The sequence below is a fragment of the Phoenix dactylifera genome, chromosome 3 (genome assembly GCF_009389715.1).
Source record: "Phoenix dactylifera cultivar Barhee BC4 chromosome 3, palm_55x_up_171113_PBpolish2nd_filt_p, whole genome shotgun sequence".
Lineage (NCBI taxonomy): Eukaryota > Viridiplantae > Streptophyta > Magnoliopsida > Arecales > Arecaceae > Phoenix > Phoenix dactylifera.
In genome coordinates, this window is record NC_052394.1 from 1,520,561 (window position 1) to 1,532,719 (window position 12,159).

General features: G+C 40.9%; 1 protein-coding gene across 2 annotated transcripts; it reads left to right on the forward strand.

Annotated features, from left to right (window-relative positions):
* Positions 1-6,575, forward strand: LOC103703439 (glutathione hydrolase 3). Of its 2 annotated transcripts, XM_008786281.4 has the most exons (7): positions 1-237; positions 347-699; positions 2,960-3,478; positions 3,728-3,963; positions 4,422-4,686; positions 5,126-5,263; positions 6,080-6,575. In XM_008786281.4, exons 1-7 carry the CDS (start codon positions 135-137, stop codon positions 6,356-6,358), a joined length of 1,893 nt encoding a protein of 630 aa, XP_008784503.2. In that variant the 5' UTR covers positions 1-134; the 3' UTR covers positions 6,359-6,575. The 2 variants fall into 2 exon arrangements, with proteins under 2 accessions (XP_008784503.2, XP_017697407.2); XM_017841918.3 differs by lacking the exon at positions 347-699 and having other exon boundaries at positions 58-237.
* The last annotated feature ends 5,584 nt before the right edge of the window (positions 6,576-12,159 follow it).

Here is a 12,159-nt window from a genome sequence, read left to right on the forward strand (position 1 = left end):
AAGTGAGCAACTGACCTGCTTGCCCCTTTCCTGGATTCCTCTTAAATCATCCGCCAGGAATCCGCCTGAGAATCTACACATTTCCTCACTTTCTGCTCGCCCCCATATCTATCCGTCCGCCCTCACGCCCATCCATGGCCGCGAACGATGACCTCGAATCCATCCTCCTCGGCCATCCTGCGCCCCGCCGGACCATCTCCGGCCGGCGGATCGCCGCCGCCGTCGCAACTCTCCTCGGTAACAACCACCTTAATTTCTCTCTATCTCACCCTCAAATCACGGCCGGCTTTTTTTTTTTTTATTTCCCCCGATCTTCTCTCACGATCTTTTCTCCGACACGTGGCAGCCTTGGGGCTACTGCTCGTTGTGGTTGTCCGCGAATTTGGGGGGGATCGGGTGCAGGTGAGCTTCGAGGGAAGACGGGAGCGGTTGGGGAGCACGGATGGGCCGGAGGTGGTCGAATCGGAAGTGGGTGTGGTGGCGGCGGACGACGGGAGGTGCTCGGAGATCGGTGTGGGGGCGCTGAGGGCCGGGGGGCACGCGGTGGACGCGGCGGTGGCGACGGCGCTGTGCCTGGGGGTAGTGCACCCGGTGTCGAGTGGACTCGGCGGCGGAGCCTTCATGATCGTGCGATCGTCGGACTCCGGCAAGGCCGAGGCCTTCGATTCCCGGGAGACCGCTCCCTCCGCTGCGTCCAAGGTAGCCACCCTACCCACCACCACTCCGTTTCCACTTTCCCTGGACTCCTCTCTCTTTTTTCCTTACCCCATTTTGCCACTAGATCTTTTTACTTTCTACCGTCGGAGCCGGATGAGCTCCTCCGGTGGGAGGCGGAACCTTTATGCTCCACCGAACGAGCCAGCATATCCACGTCGGACTTTAGGAATCGTGTTTCACGGTTGTTTCGTTTGAGCACGAATTTTGTAGTCTAGCGTGTACCTGTGTTTCCGCTGTTCAGCAGACGTACCGTACAGGCGCCGCACTACCTTCTTGCTGCCTTTTCTCCACCCCTCCGTTTACTCCAGGCCGTCGGTGGTGCTTCTTATTTTTTATATTATTTTTTGAAAAACACTTTTGTCCCGACCCTGTAACGAAACAGTTCCTACATCCACGTGTCGCGAGGAGATTGGTTGTTTATAACAACGCCGACGTGTAGATTCCGGACAGGGGTTGCAATCTCTGATACTTGGAAGCGTCCGGCTGACTCTCTAACGCCATTCGTTGATGGGGTAGCGAAGGACATCATCGGTGGAAATCGCAGGACATACTCAAATGATCGGCCACATCCCGCCTGCCAACTGGATGTTGACACGTCACCTTAGGATTTCTGTGACATGAAAAAGTTTAAGGGCTCGTTTGGTTCGCGGGAAGCATTTTCCTTCCTAGGAATATGATTCCTGGGAAACAAATTCCTAGAAAGAGGATGCCTGGGAAAGTACTTTTGGCATGTTTGGTTGACCATGGGAAAGTGACAAATTTCCAAGATGCTTATGTTTGGTTGGCCATCCACTTTCCTAGGAAAGTTATATATAATTCCTATTATGCTCTTAATAAAAATTAGGTTTTTAATGCCTCTTTAATGCTTCTTTAATGCTGAAGGGACTTTTTGGGAAAAAGTAAAGATGGAGTGATTCCCGCCTCATGGGAAAGTAACTTTCCCATGTTTCTCATGGGAAAGACTTTCCCATGAAATGTGGGAATCACATTCCCATGGGAATACAACTTTTCCTTCTCTCTCCTTTGAAAACTCCAACCAAACAAGAGGCATCTCATTACTTTCCCGTTGACCACACTTTCCCTCCTTCTTTTCCTGTGAACCAAACGAGCCTTAAAAATTCCATATTAGTGCTCGGGTGTCCATGCGTCAGTATGCATGCACGGTCCAAACCTTGGTATCAACAAAATGATACCAAGTCATGGGAGGAGGATTGGTGCCCTTCATGGCCTCGGTGTAGAAGTACCAATCCCCTGGTGACACTGAAACATTTTCTTGGTACCAAGTTTTGAGTCCCAGAACATATTTGCTAATATAATTGCATTTGCTTGTTGTTGATAGCCTATACTGAGAAGTCCTAAAATTGGGAAAAATCCATGCTATTTTGAAGTGGCTAAACATTTATCATGTGCACATAAGATCATGTACTTACGTCTTAGCAGTAACATGGCCAAGTTGGCGCAACAATTGCTTGTTCTAAATCAGCCCGATTAGCTTAGACCTACTATTGAGTCATTGGTGGCTGTGGCCATCAATTACACGTCAGATAACGGATGGTCCGTATTCTAAAAGCTCTCTTGGGCTTTGGATTTTTGGTCCACGTCCAACCCGAAAGGTAGAATTTCTAGCATATTTATCTTAGAAACAAAAAAGAGGCATAGAATATTTTGATTAGTTTATTTTCCTTTTTCTTTTATATAATATTGGTGACAGCAGGGGGACCTCTTCCAAGCACAAATTATATTAGAATATATTTTCACAAGGATTTATCATCATCCTCAAAAAAAAAAAAAAGTTCTGATTGCAAGTCTAAATTTTATTTTAATAATCTTGAAGGAAACAACTAATTCGATGGGATTTATCAGTCGTCAATTAGGCATTTTTCGTGTTTTGAAGTGCTCGTTGAGAGACATTGATCAATCTTTTAGAAAAAAAAAGCTGGCTATGCAGAGCTTATATAATTACATAATGAACATACAGAAATTTTTCAAAATACTTATGTAATTGTTAAGTTTGCTGAATAGTTTAATAAGTTTATTTTCAGGCAGCTACTTTTTTTTTTCCCTTAAAAAATATTATTTTTTAATAAATTTTTAATAAATAATTTCTGTAAACTCTATTTTTTTAATAAGCACCAGGTGGCTTTGCCTCCCCCTTCATAAAAATAAAAAAATAAAAAAATAATAAGGAAAAAAGAAAGAAGTGCTCGTCTTACGTCTCCAATTTCCTCTGCTGCTGAAACAGGACATGTATGAGAAGAACCCATCATTTAAGGAAAAGGGTGCGCTCTCGATGGGAATCCCTGGGGAGCTAGCCGGCCTGCATGCAGCTTGGCTGAAATATGGGAGGCTTCCGTGGAAGGCTCTCTTCCAACCTTCCATTGAACTTGCGAGAGAGGGGTTCGAGGTGGTACCTTTTCTAGCACAAGCCATTGAGTCGTCCAAGGATGACGTATTGGCCGACCCTGGCTTGCGAGGAGTGTTGGCGCCCGACGGGAAGCTGCTGCAAACCAACGACACTTGCTACAATCCTGCACTCGCCCACACGTTGGAGGTGATATCCACCGATGGGCCACAAGCATTCTACAATGGAAGCATTGGAGAGAAATTCGTCGAGGACGTGAGGAATGCTGGCGGTATCGCAACAATGGAGGATATGAGGAATTATAGAATTGAGGTCAAGGAGGCCATGGCAGCCAATGTTATGGGTTACACGATCCTTGGTATGCCCCCACCATCCAGTGGAACCGTGGGAATGTCCCTGGTAAGTTTCTGCTGCAAGAAATTCCTATTATTATACCGTTTCCTTGGTTTATTTCATAAGATGCGAACTGTTATATGCGTAGCTTAATGAAGGTATAGAGCAGTCAAACAGCGACCGGACTCGTTTGTGCGGCTGCCATTATTTCAGTTGTCTGTCTATTGATTCATGCACAAATTGAGAGTATTCTAACCAAGATTTATGGCACTATTATTTATAATCTAATCAGGAAATTTATTGCCTGTTAAGTAGGTTCTGAACATCCTAGATAGCTACAAGTCAATGAAAGCTGTTAGAGGCTTGCTTGGACTCCATCATCTCATTGAAGCTCTCAAGCACATGTTTGCCATGCGGATGAATCTTGGGGACCCTGATTTTGTTAACATTACACAATATGTTTCTGACATGTTGTCGCCCTCCTTCGCTGAGAAACTACAGCAAAAGATACTCGACAATACAACATTTAATCCAGGCTACTATATGACCAGGTACCGCTTTTCTTATCCTATTTCTGGCTGCTGCTGCTGCTTGTATTCAATTTTGCTACAGTGTGGCTTGAACACTTCCATTGCTTGTCGAAATGCTTAAAAGGACTAGCTTAGCATGTTAGAACAATTATATTGATTTAAATCACATCCATAGACATGACTCAGCTTACACCATAGTAAGTTCCAGGGTAACCTTTGGCCTCGATCTCTATCTCACATAGCTTCCACGAACCCCTTCTCACTGCTTCGAATCATGTAATTTTATCTCTTCCCTCATTGGCACAGACCCCTCAAGTCCTCCCATTTCCAGTTCAAGGGTCTTCTAACATCTTCACCATAAATGCCGCTCGATATCTGGTCCACTTAGATCGTCGAATCTTTCTATCAAGAACTGTAATAAGGTATATATACCATGACCACCATAAGTATATTGCTGCTAATATATTTCTTTCAATTAGATGGAGTCAACTAAGGGACCATGGAACTAGTCATTTCTGCATTGTGGATGCTCAGCGTAACGCGGTTGCTATGACAAGTACTGTTAATTGGTACTTTGGAGCAAAGGTGCTCTCCCCATCAACAGGAATTGTGTTGAATAATGAGATGGATGATTTCTCTACACCAACAGAATCAACTCCTGATCATCTTCCACCAGCGCCGGCAAACTTTATTGAGCCAGGCAAGAGACCATTGTCTTCCATGACACCTATTATTGTCCTCAAGGTAATGCCTGTTACCATGCGGCTTTTAAATAAATCTGCACATTCTTCTCTCTGCCTCATAATGATTCTTACTAAGACATGTCATTCTTTGTGCAAACTACCCCATTTGTGAACTAGTTCCTTGCTTTCTCTAAAGAAGTTCCCTGTTGTTCATCTTGCTATGCACTCTGGTGGATTCTACTATCTTCCTTTTTGGTGCAAAGTACGACCAGCAGGGCTTTTTCCATGCTGACAGTATAGAGAGTATAGGAAATTTTTCACAGCCATCGCATGCATCCGTTATACAGAAAGATGGAAAGATTCCAAAAGAATCGCTTTGTTAATCCTAAGATAATGTTTAGATCTGCAATCAAGCTATCTGGATCAGTATTCTGGAAGTAGTCTGTTCACTTGTAGTCTATCCTATTAATACAATAAGAGTTTGTTTTACGTCTATGCAGGACAATCAGCTTGCAGGAGTTGTAGGGGCTAGCGGTGGGATGAAAATAATTCCAGCAGTTACTGAAGTCTTCTTGAACCATTTTATTTTGGGAATGGAACCTCTGGCAGCCGTTCAACATCCAAGGGTCTACCACGAGGTAACTTTAAATTTTGTTGGGCTTGAGTAGAGTGTCTCCTTAAAAAATTCTCGTTTAAGTGGACAGCACCGAACTCTGGATTCTCTCTTTCTTTTTTTTTTCCATTATTGGGTCTTCCACCGGTCTCACAATTTTTAATCCAATTTTGTTGTTCTGGAGGCCTCATTATGAATGGCCCTTGTAACCAGAGCACCTCTCTAAACAGTAGATGGAACCATAGTTATATATTAACAAAAAAAAAAAAAACAAACAAACATGTCATCCCCACAAACCAGAACCTCGCCATCCTGAAAGCTCTTGGCTTGAGGTTAAGGGTGGAAGTGGATTGGATAGTATCTGTCTGGATCCATTTTTATTTCCAAATCTATCTGGTTGTGGTTAAAAATTCAAGAATCAGACTAATATTTGTATATGTACCCATGTCTAGCAAAGAAAAATAGAAATAAATAAGGATAGATAACCATCCGATCCATATCCTAATATCTGATTCTATTTGTAATTCTATTTATTTTTATGCAGTACTCATAAACTTTTAAAGAAATTAGATGATCTTTTTAATATGCTATTAACTTGATTTATCATTCCCTTAGTAATATCTTTGATTCTATGATTATAAAGATACTTCAGTCAAACAAAATAAATATAAATATAGATATACTCGAGAGAGATACTTCGGTCGAGCCAAGTTAGGAGTTGGACTGCCCTTTGATTCAATTTAGAGGACTACCTTCCAATGTAATTGTTATGTTAAAGTACCATGAAATTCAAAACCCTGGAGTAACACCAGCACTGTCCCGGTGACATCTAACCATGCAGCTGATACCAAATGTGGTGCTTTATGAGAACTGGACAGCGATCGATGGAGAACTTATAGAGTTCAAGGAGGAGGCAAAGGTGTTCTTGGAGCAGAGAGGTCATCACCTTCAAAGTATGTCAGGAGGGGCAGTGAGCCAGCTTGTGGTGCATGACCTCCAGGAGTCAGTTCTTAAGCAAACAGGGATCACGAAGGTGGAAACAAATGATGTCCGTGTCTTCCACGGAATGCTTACTGCAGTCAGTGACCCAAGGAAAGATGGAAGGCCTGCAGGACTGTAGCTCCGGTGACAATTCTCAGAAAACCATTTCCACGCCCTCCCCCCAAGAATATATTGAGCTGCCTTTCCCTTGTCAGATAATACACAGTATTCACAAATGTTTATATCATTGTGCACGTAGTTATGTTAATAACAAAGTGATTGAAGCTTTTAACACCGATTTGTCAGCAAACGACTCCTGCCATAGTTTGGTGAAATCAAGGCTGGTTTTTTTTTTTTTTTTTTTTGCTAGGTCATGTGATTTATATTTGACGGGTACGAATACATTCAATAAAGTCAGAAAACATAATATCTCGGAGTGCCCGAGACAGCTCCTCATCTCCAGCCCAGACAATACTATTTATATGACTAGCCACATAAGCGGCCATCCAATCCGCAGCTCCATTAGTTTCACGGAAGTCATGCTTGGCCTGAAAGGCCACTCTATCTCTCGTCATGGCCTAGATGTTATGATGCAGAGGGTGGTCGTCATCCGTACCCCTCGGACCTCTTTAGATCCATTTATGACCGTGGCTGAGTCGCCCTTCGATGACTAAATCAAGGTTCTTTATGGATTTCTTTTTTATCATCAACATGTGGATCTTCATGATGGCCCAGCTCGGTTATTCCACCAAATTCTGCCTCGGCTTGGATGCTGAATTGCATACTGAAACAGGATATGCCCAATAAATCCCTGATCGAAATCCATCCTTAGATGGAACGTGCAATAGTTTAAGCCTTATCCCATCAGAGCCATGGAATTAAAGATTGATCAATCTTAAATAACTCATGCATCAATAACCATGCAGTTGAAAACTGATCTCCTCTGCATCACACATCATGACAAAATAAGCCATGAGAATTTCACCTGGGAAAAAAAAGGCTTTCAGTCGCTGCAAATGAAGGATTGAAAGGCGAACAGATTACGCATTATGGAAGATCAAATAATTGAAACATTTAAACCACTCCAATATTTTTGCCTCAGCACTCTATTTTCAATTTCTAACGCCCAAATTGATGTGACTTAACATGCATACTCGATCTTAAAGTCTTCAGCCACATCTGAAAACAAAAAAGACAAAAATATAAATTGTGCATAGCTCAAGTTGAATACCATTTTTACAGGGAAATAGAATATAATCAGAATCATAAGCAACAATCAGATAGGGCAGCCCAACCACAGTCAGGGTTGCATAACATAGCTGCTGAAGCCCCATCATATGTTGCTAAAGTGTTTCACATTCTGTTCCTTCTTACCATACTGTCTGCATAAATATGTAGGTCATATTGTACTTAATAATCTGATATCAATATTGGTGACACGTAATAAGAAATGGATAGGAGTAAATCCAAAGAAAAACTTATTAGTCCACTCCTTGTGCAAATTTATCGGCTGTACATGGGTTTTAAGTTATTCTATCCAACTTTCTTAATTCCTTATGAATTTATATCATAAGAAGAGAAAATATCAATTTAACCAATTAAATAATAATGGAGGCCCCATAATTAACCACATTCATGACAATACAACAAAGGCCACTCAATTTAGTGTAATATTTGACATAAAAGAAGAGCTAAACCAAGATTGGACTCAAATGGACCAGACCGAGTACAAGTTAGGTCGATCCAGCACAGCATGGTTTGTGATTCATCCTAACCTAGAGCGAGTTAGTCTTGACTACGCCTTAATCAAGAAAAACTCAGGACTCAACAAAACTATAGCTTCAAAGCTAAGGCAAACCAGAATTGTTACCCAAGTGAGTTGAGATCACTTGGTGTCCCTGCATTTCTAATGAGCTGGTGGAAGGAATTTAAACACGGCGATTGAGAATGAGGAGAGGTGATGACAAGGGCAACTGAACTATGAGAGGGGGGAGGTTAACTATCAGCCAACACAGTTGATTCAAGCCATAATCAACAAAGATAGGTGCCTACAGGGCACCATTTAAATGAGAGAGAAGTGTTGTATCAATTAGTCCAAACTAAAATAATTCCTTGCATTGATTAACTGAAGTAACTTTCTGTTGTGGCCAATTGGCATCCTATATGAACTAAATGTAAGAGATATGCTCCAAGGACTTTAGATAAATATAAAAGAGCACCATTTCTGACATGTCATTTTGAACAAAAACAACGAGACAATGATGCTTGTTGAAGGTCAGGACTAACGACAACAGATCCAAGGGAAGATACACATGCTTGCTTAAGATCGAGCAGATTAACTGGAGGAAAATTTAGAGAATCGAGAAATCTCTACAAACAATTGTCAACTGAATATATATTGGCTCAAAAAATTATTGAATAATTGAACATGTTATTTATCAAAGTTATCTAATTTCAAAATGAGTGCAATATATAAAGGTAGCATTATGATTTTGCTACTCGGGAAGCATCTGAACCTCACCTATTTAGCTCCTTGGATACATGTAATTTGATTGTGAGGCTCCTTTCATTCAAGGGGTTGATTCTTGTTGCATGAGTTCAAGAATTTTAACTTGAACAAAAGTTGGACTAATGCCACCAATTGGCCTCACAGCTAAACTTTCACCTAAATTTGACACAAAGAATTTCTAAGGATCAAATTATGTTTGTACTCAAAAAAAGTTGCTCAGTTTTTATTAAAATATTCTTATGTTATTTTACTTTATTTTTTTATCTGATCTCATATCCAATGAAAAACATCTAAATTGTAGTCAGGGCTTTGGTGTCTAGATTAGGATACATTTTGGGCAAAGACTTCGTCCAACATGTGAAATTTTTTAAAATGGAGTTAAAGAGTACAGAAACAGAGTTCGAACTCAGGACCCATACTCTGATACCATGTTGAAGTCACCACTTATCCTAAAAATTTAAACTAATAGGATGAAATATATTTATTTATATATTTAATATTTTCTTACACTAAGCTTATGCTAGTTTACAATTGCTCTACAAAAATACTGTTAATTCAGTGAATAATGATTTAATTATCTACATTGTATATTCTCTTCTTTGCCGAACATATCCTTCTTTATTCTCTCAGGCCTTTCCAAGGGAGACAACAAGTAGGGCATCTACAAAGACAAATTACTTCTATCACAATGCTCCATTATAAAGCACGAATAACGAAATTATAATTATTATCTTTCCAAAGAGAGAGAAGTTCATCAGTAGATTGGAGATTATATGAGAGATTCCAAAATATACATGAGAACAATCCCACGAATATTATATCATATAGACCCCCATATTGATTTCGTTGTCTGAAATCAATCATCCTGTGCACATACTTCAATAGCCAAAATAATTTTGGAATCAATCTGACCTACATGTTGCACTTGCATGAGGTCATCCTCTTAGTGAGTGTCCACATATTCCAAGAAGGTTGCTTCACGTTTTTTTTTTCTCCTTCTAGTCTTTTTATAGTCAAGGATTATGATTAAAAAGTCACAAGAAGGACGAGGTGATACATCTGGCCGCCGGAGGATTCCAACATTCGCATGAAAAAAAATGATAACGCAATAGTTAGGATGCTAAACCTTCCGTTTGAACCTTGAAGACAGCAAAAACTTGTTGTCTTTCATTAAATCTACACGGCAATTCTAGCCGTTAAAGGAGCCATTCCAAACCAGTGTGATATACCTTTACTCCAAAAAAAAAAAAAAGTGGTATACAGTAATAATTAATTGGAAAAAGACCCCTTGCCATCATGAACTTATCCAACCACAAATTATGGCCTCTTAGATGACCCCATGTTAATGTCCAAATCCCTCTTCCGGGTGAGGTGGTCATGGTGATCCAAACGTCCCCTGCCTCCATCAAATCTCCAGAAATTACAAGTACTTTCCTCGTCGCTTTCTGCGTGTCGTGGCTCTCGATCTTAACCTAGAGAGCAGCATCTCTTTGCTCTTGCAAGGTGAAAGAAAAAATATCAAAGATTGATGGCCAACGATGAATCGTACTGTTCGGTTTGATGTGATGAGAGCCACAGTAGATTGCCCTTCTGCTCTACTTGCAAATAGCTCTTATTATTACTCTTTACTTTCCACTGAAACCGAATGGTTTTTGCCTCCCTAATTCTCAAAAAAAAAGAAGGAAAAAAAAAACGCTCCACATAAGATTGATGATAACTTTTCTTTGATGTAAGTACATAAGTTTGATCATATCATTCGATGTAGTGAATTCAGTTTTTGAAGAGTATATGGAGAAAGCGAGAAGCGGCCCCCAACTTTTATTCAAAAGAAAGTATACTTAAGGTTAAATTATATACAGAGATAGAGCGAACAGAGAAACAAATGACTGGTATTCATGCAAACAGAGGTTAAAGGGGCTGAATCCTAGCCATATTGGGACTCCTGCTTTGGAAGAAGGGGCTCAAGTAGAGCTCTGACCCTTAGGTGATTATGTTTGGTTTTTCCGCTGCTAATGTTCTTCCATACGCTGAAGGCATTTAGAGCTTTAAGCAAAGTTGAGTGAATAGAAGGCTTCCTAAAAATAAAGATGCAGAGATCTTTTGATTTTCTTAGACTACCAGCCATTCCAAAGATCTTGCAAGTCTCGCGGCCACCCGTTGACTTTGAGGTGAAGTTTCAGAGGGAACCACAGGCTTTTGGCAAAGGAACATTTTTCCCTCCTCCTTTCTTGTCCCGGCAAATAATGTCCGAATTCACAAGGTAGCTAAAACCCGAGGCAGATTCCTTACCTTTCCACAAAAAGACCTATCTAAGCTGATCTATGCGGTGCATGTCCCATCCTCGAAGCTTAAAGACTGACATAAAATAAGAAGGTAGACCTGTAAGGATTGAGTTGATCAAGATGATTCTTCCTCCCATACTCAAAAAGTTTTCCTTTCCATGAGGCCAGCCTCGAGCTTGATCTTTCAATAAGAGGCATCCAACAGCGTTTAGGTTACTTTTTATCACCAAGCAGCAAGCCAAGATACATGAAGGGAAAAGATCCTCTTTTACAGTTTAGTAGGATGGCCAAATGGTTAGCATCATCTCTGTCCATATTCATGCAGATCAGTGAGCCTTTCTGGAAATTTATCCTCAACCCAGATGCTAGTTCAAAGCCAAGCAAAGTATTTTTCATGGCTACAATATTTGCCTCCTTCCTAGCACAAAATAGAAGAGAAACATCTACAAATTGCAGGCTTTACAAATTAGAAAAAGATGGCAAGGGTCCAATATCTTTTTTTTTTTTTTTGGTAGAAAGCAGTATTTCATATAACTCTAACGTGAGTACATCCTGCCAAATCGAAGAAAGTAAAAGATACAAAGGAGGGGGTAGAGTTGTCAATGTCGACCAAATGAACTTTTCGAAATGTCGGGCTACAAATGAGGCGATCCAATCAGCTGCTTTGTTCGCCTCTCGAAATGCGTGTGCAGCTTGAAAGAAAGTAAACTTTCAGGCCACTCTACGGATCTCACAAATCAATGGATGGTCATCCTCATACCTGTCCACTCTCCGAATTCAGTCAATCACCGTAGAGGAATCTTCCTCAAGATACACCCTGTTGGCTCCAAGAACGCATCTTGCATAGAAAATACCCTCCAATACCTTCAATGAGTCCAGTTGCTCTTGCTTTCTTGACCATTTTGGAGAGAATATCCCTCACAATGTGAGAAGGGTCAGTGAGAGAGGGTAGGGAACCATTGACCAGGACCACGTACAATTAGTGCTGAGGAGAGAAGAGATTCAGTTAATGTTGGCTTCGGAGCATTGCCAAAAGGTTCGCCTTGTCCGCTGCCTTCTTTGGCGAAGCAAGATCCGTGCACAACGCTCGTTCTTCTCGTTTCCACGCTCTAGTATTGTTAAGCGTAGACAGCATATCCAAAAAGACTG

Excerpts from the sequence above, each read along its gene's own strand:
- LOC103703439 (XM_008786281.4), top strand. The coding sequence starts at position 135 with ATGGCCGCGAACGATGACCTCGAATCCATCCTCCTCGGCCATCCTGCG. Across the intron at positions 700-2,959 it reads CTCCCTCCGCTGCGTCCAAG|GACATGTATGAGAAGAACCC; the intron begins GTAGCCACCCTA and ends CTGCTGAAACAG. Across the intron at positions 5,264-6,079 it reads ATCCAAGGGTCTACCACGAG|CTGATACCAAATGTGGTGCT; the intron begins GTAACTTTAAAT and ends CTAACCATGCAG.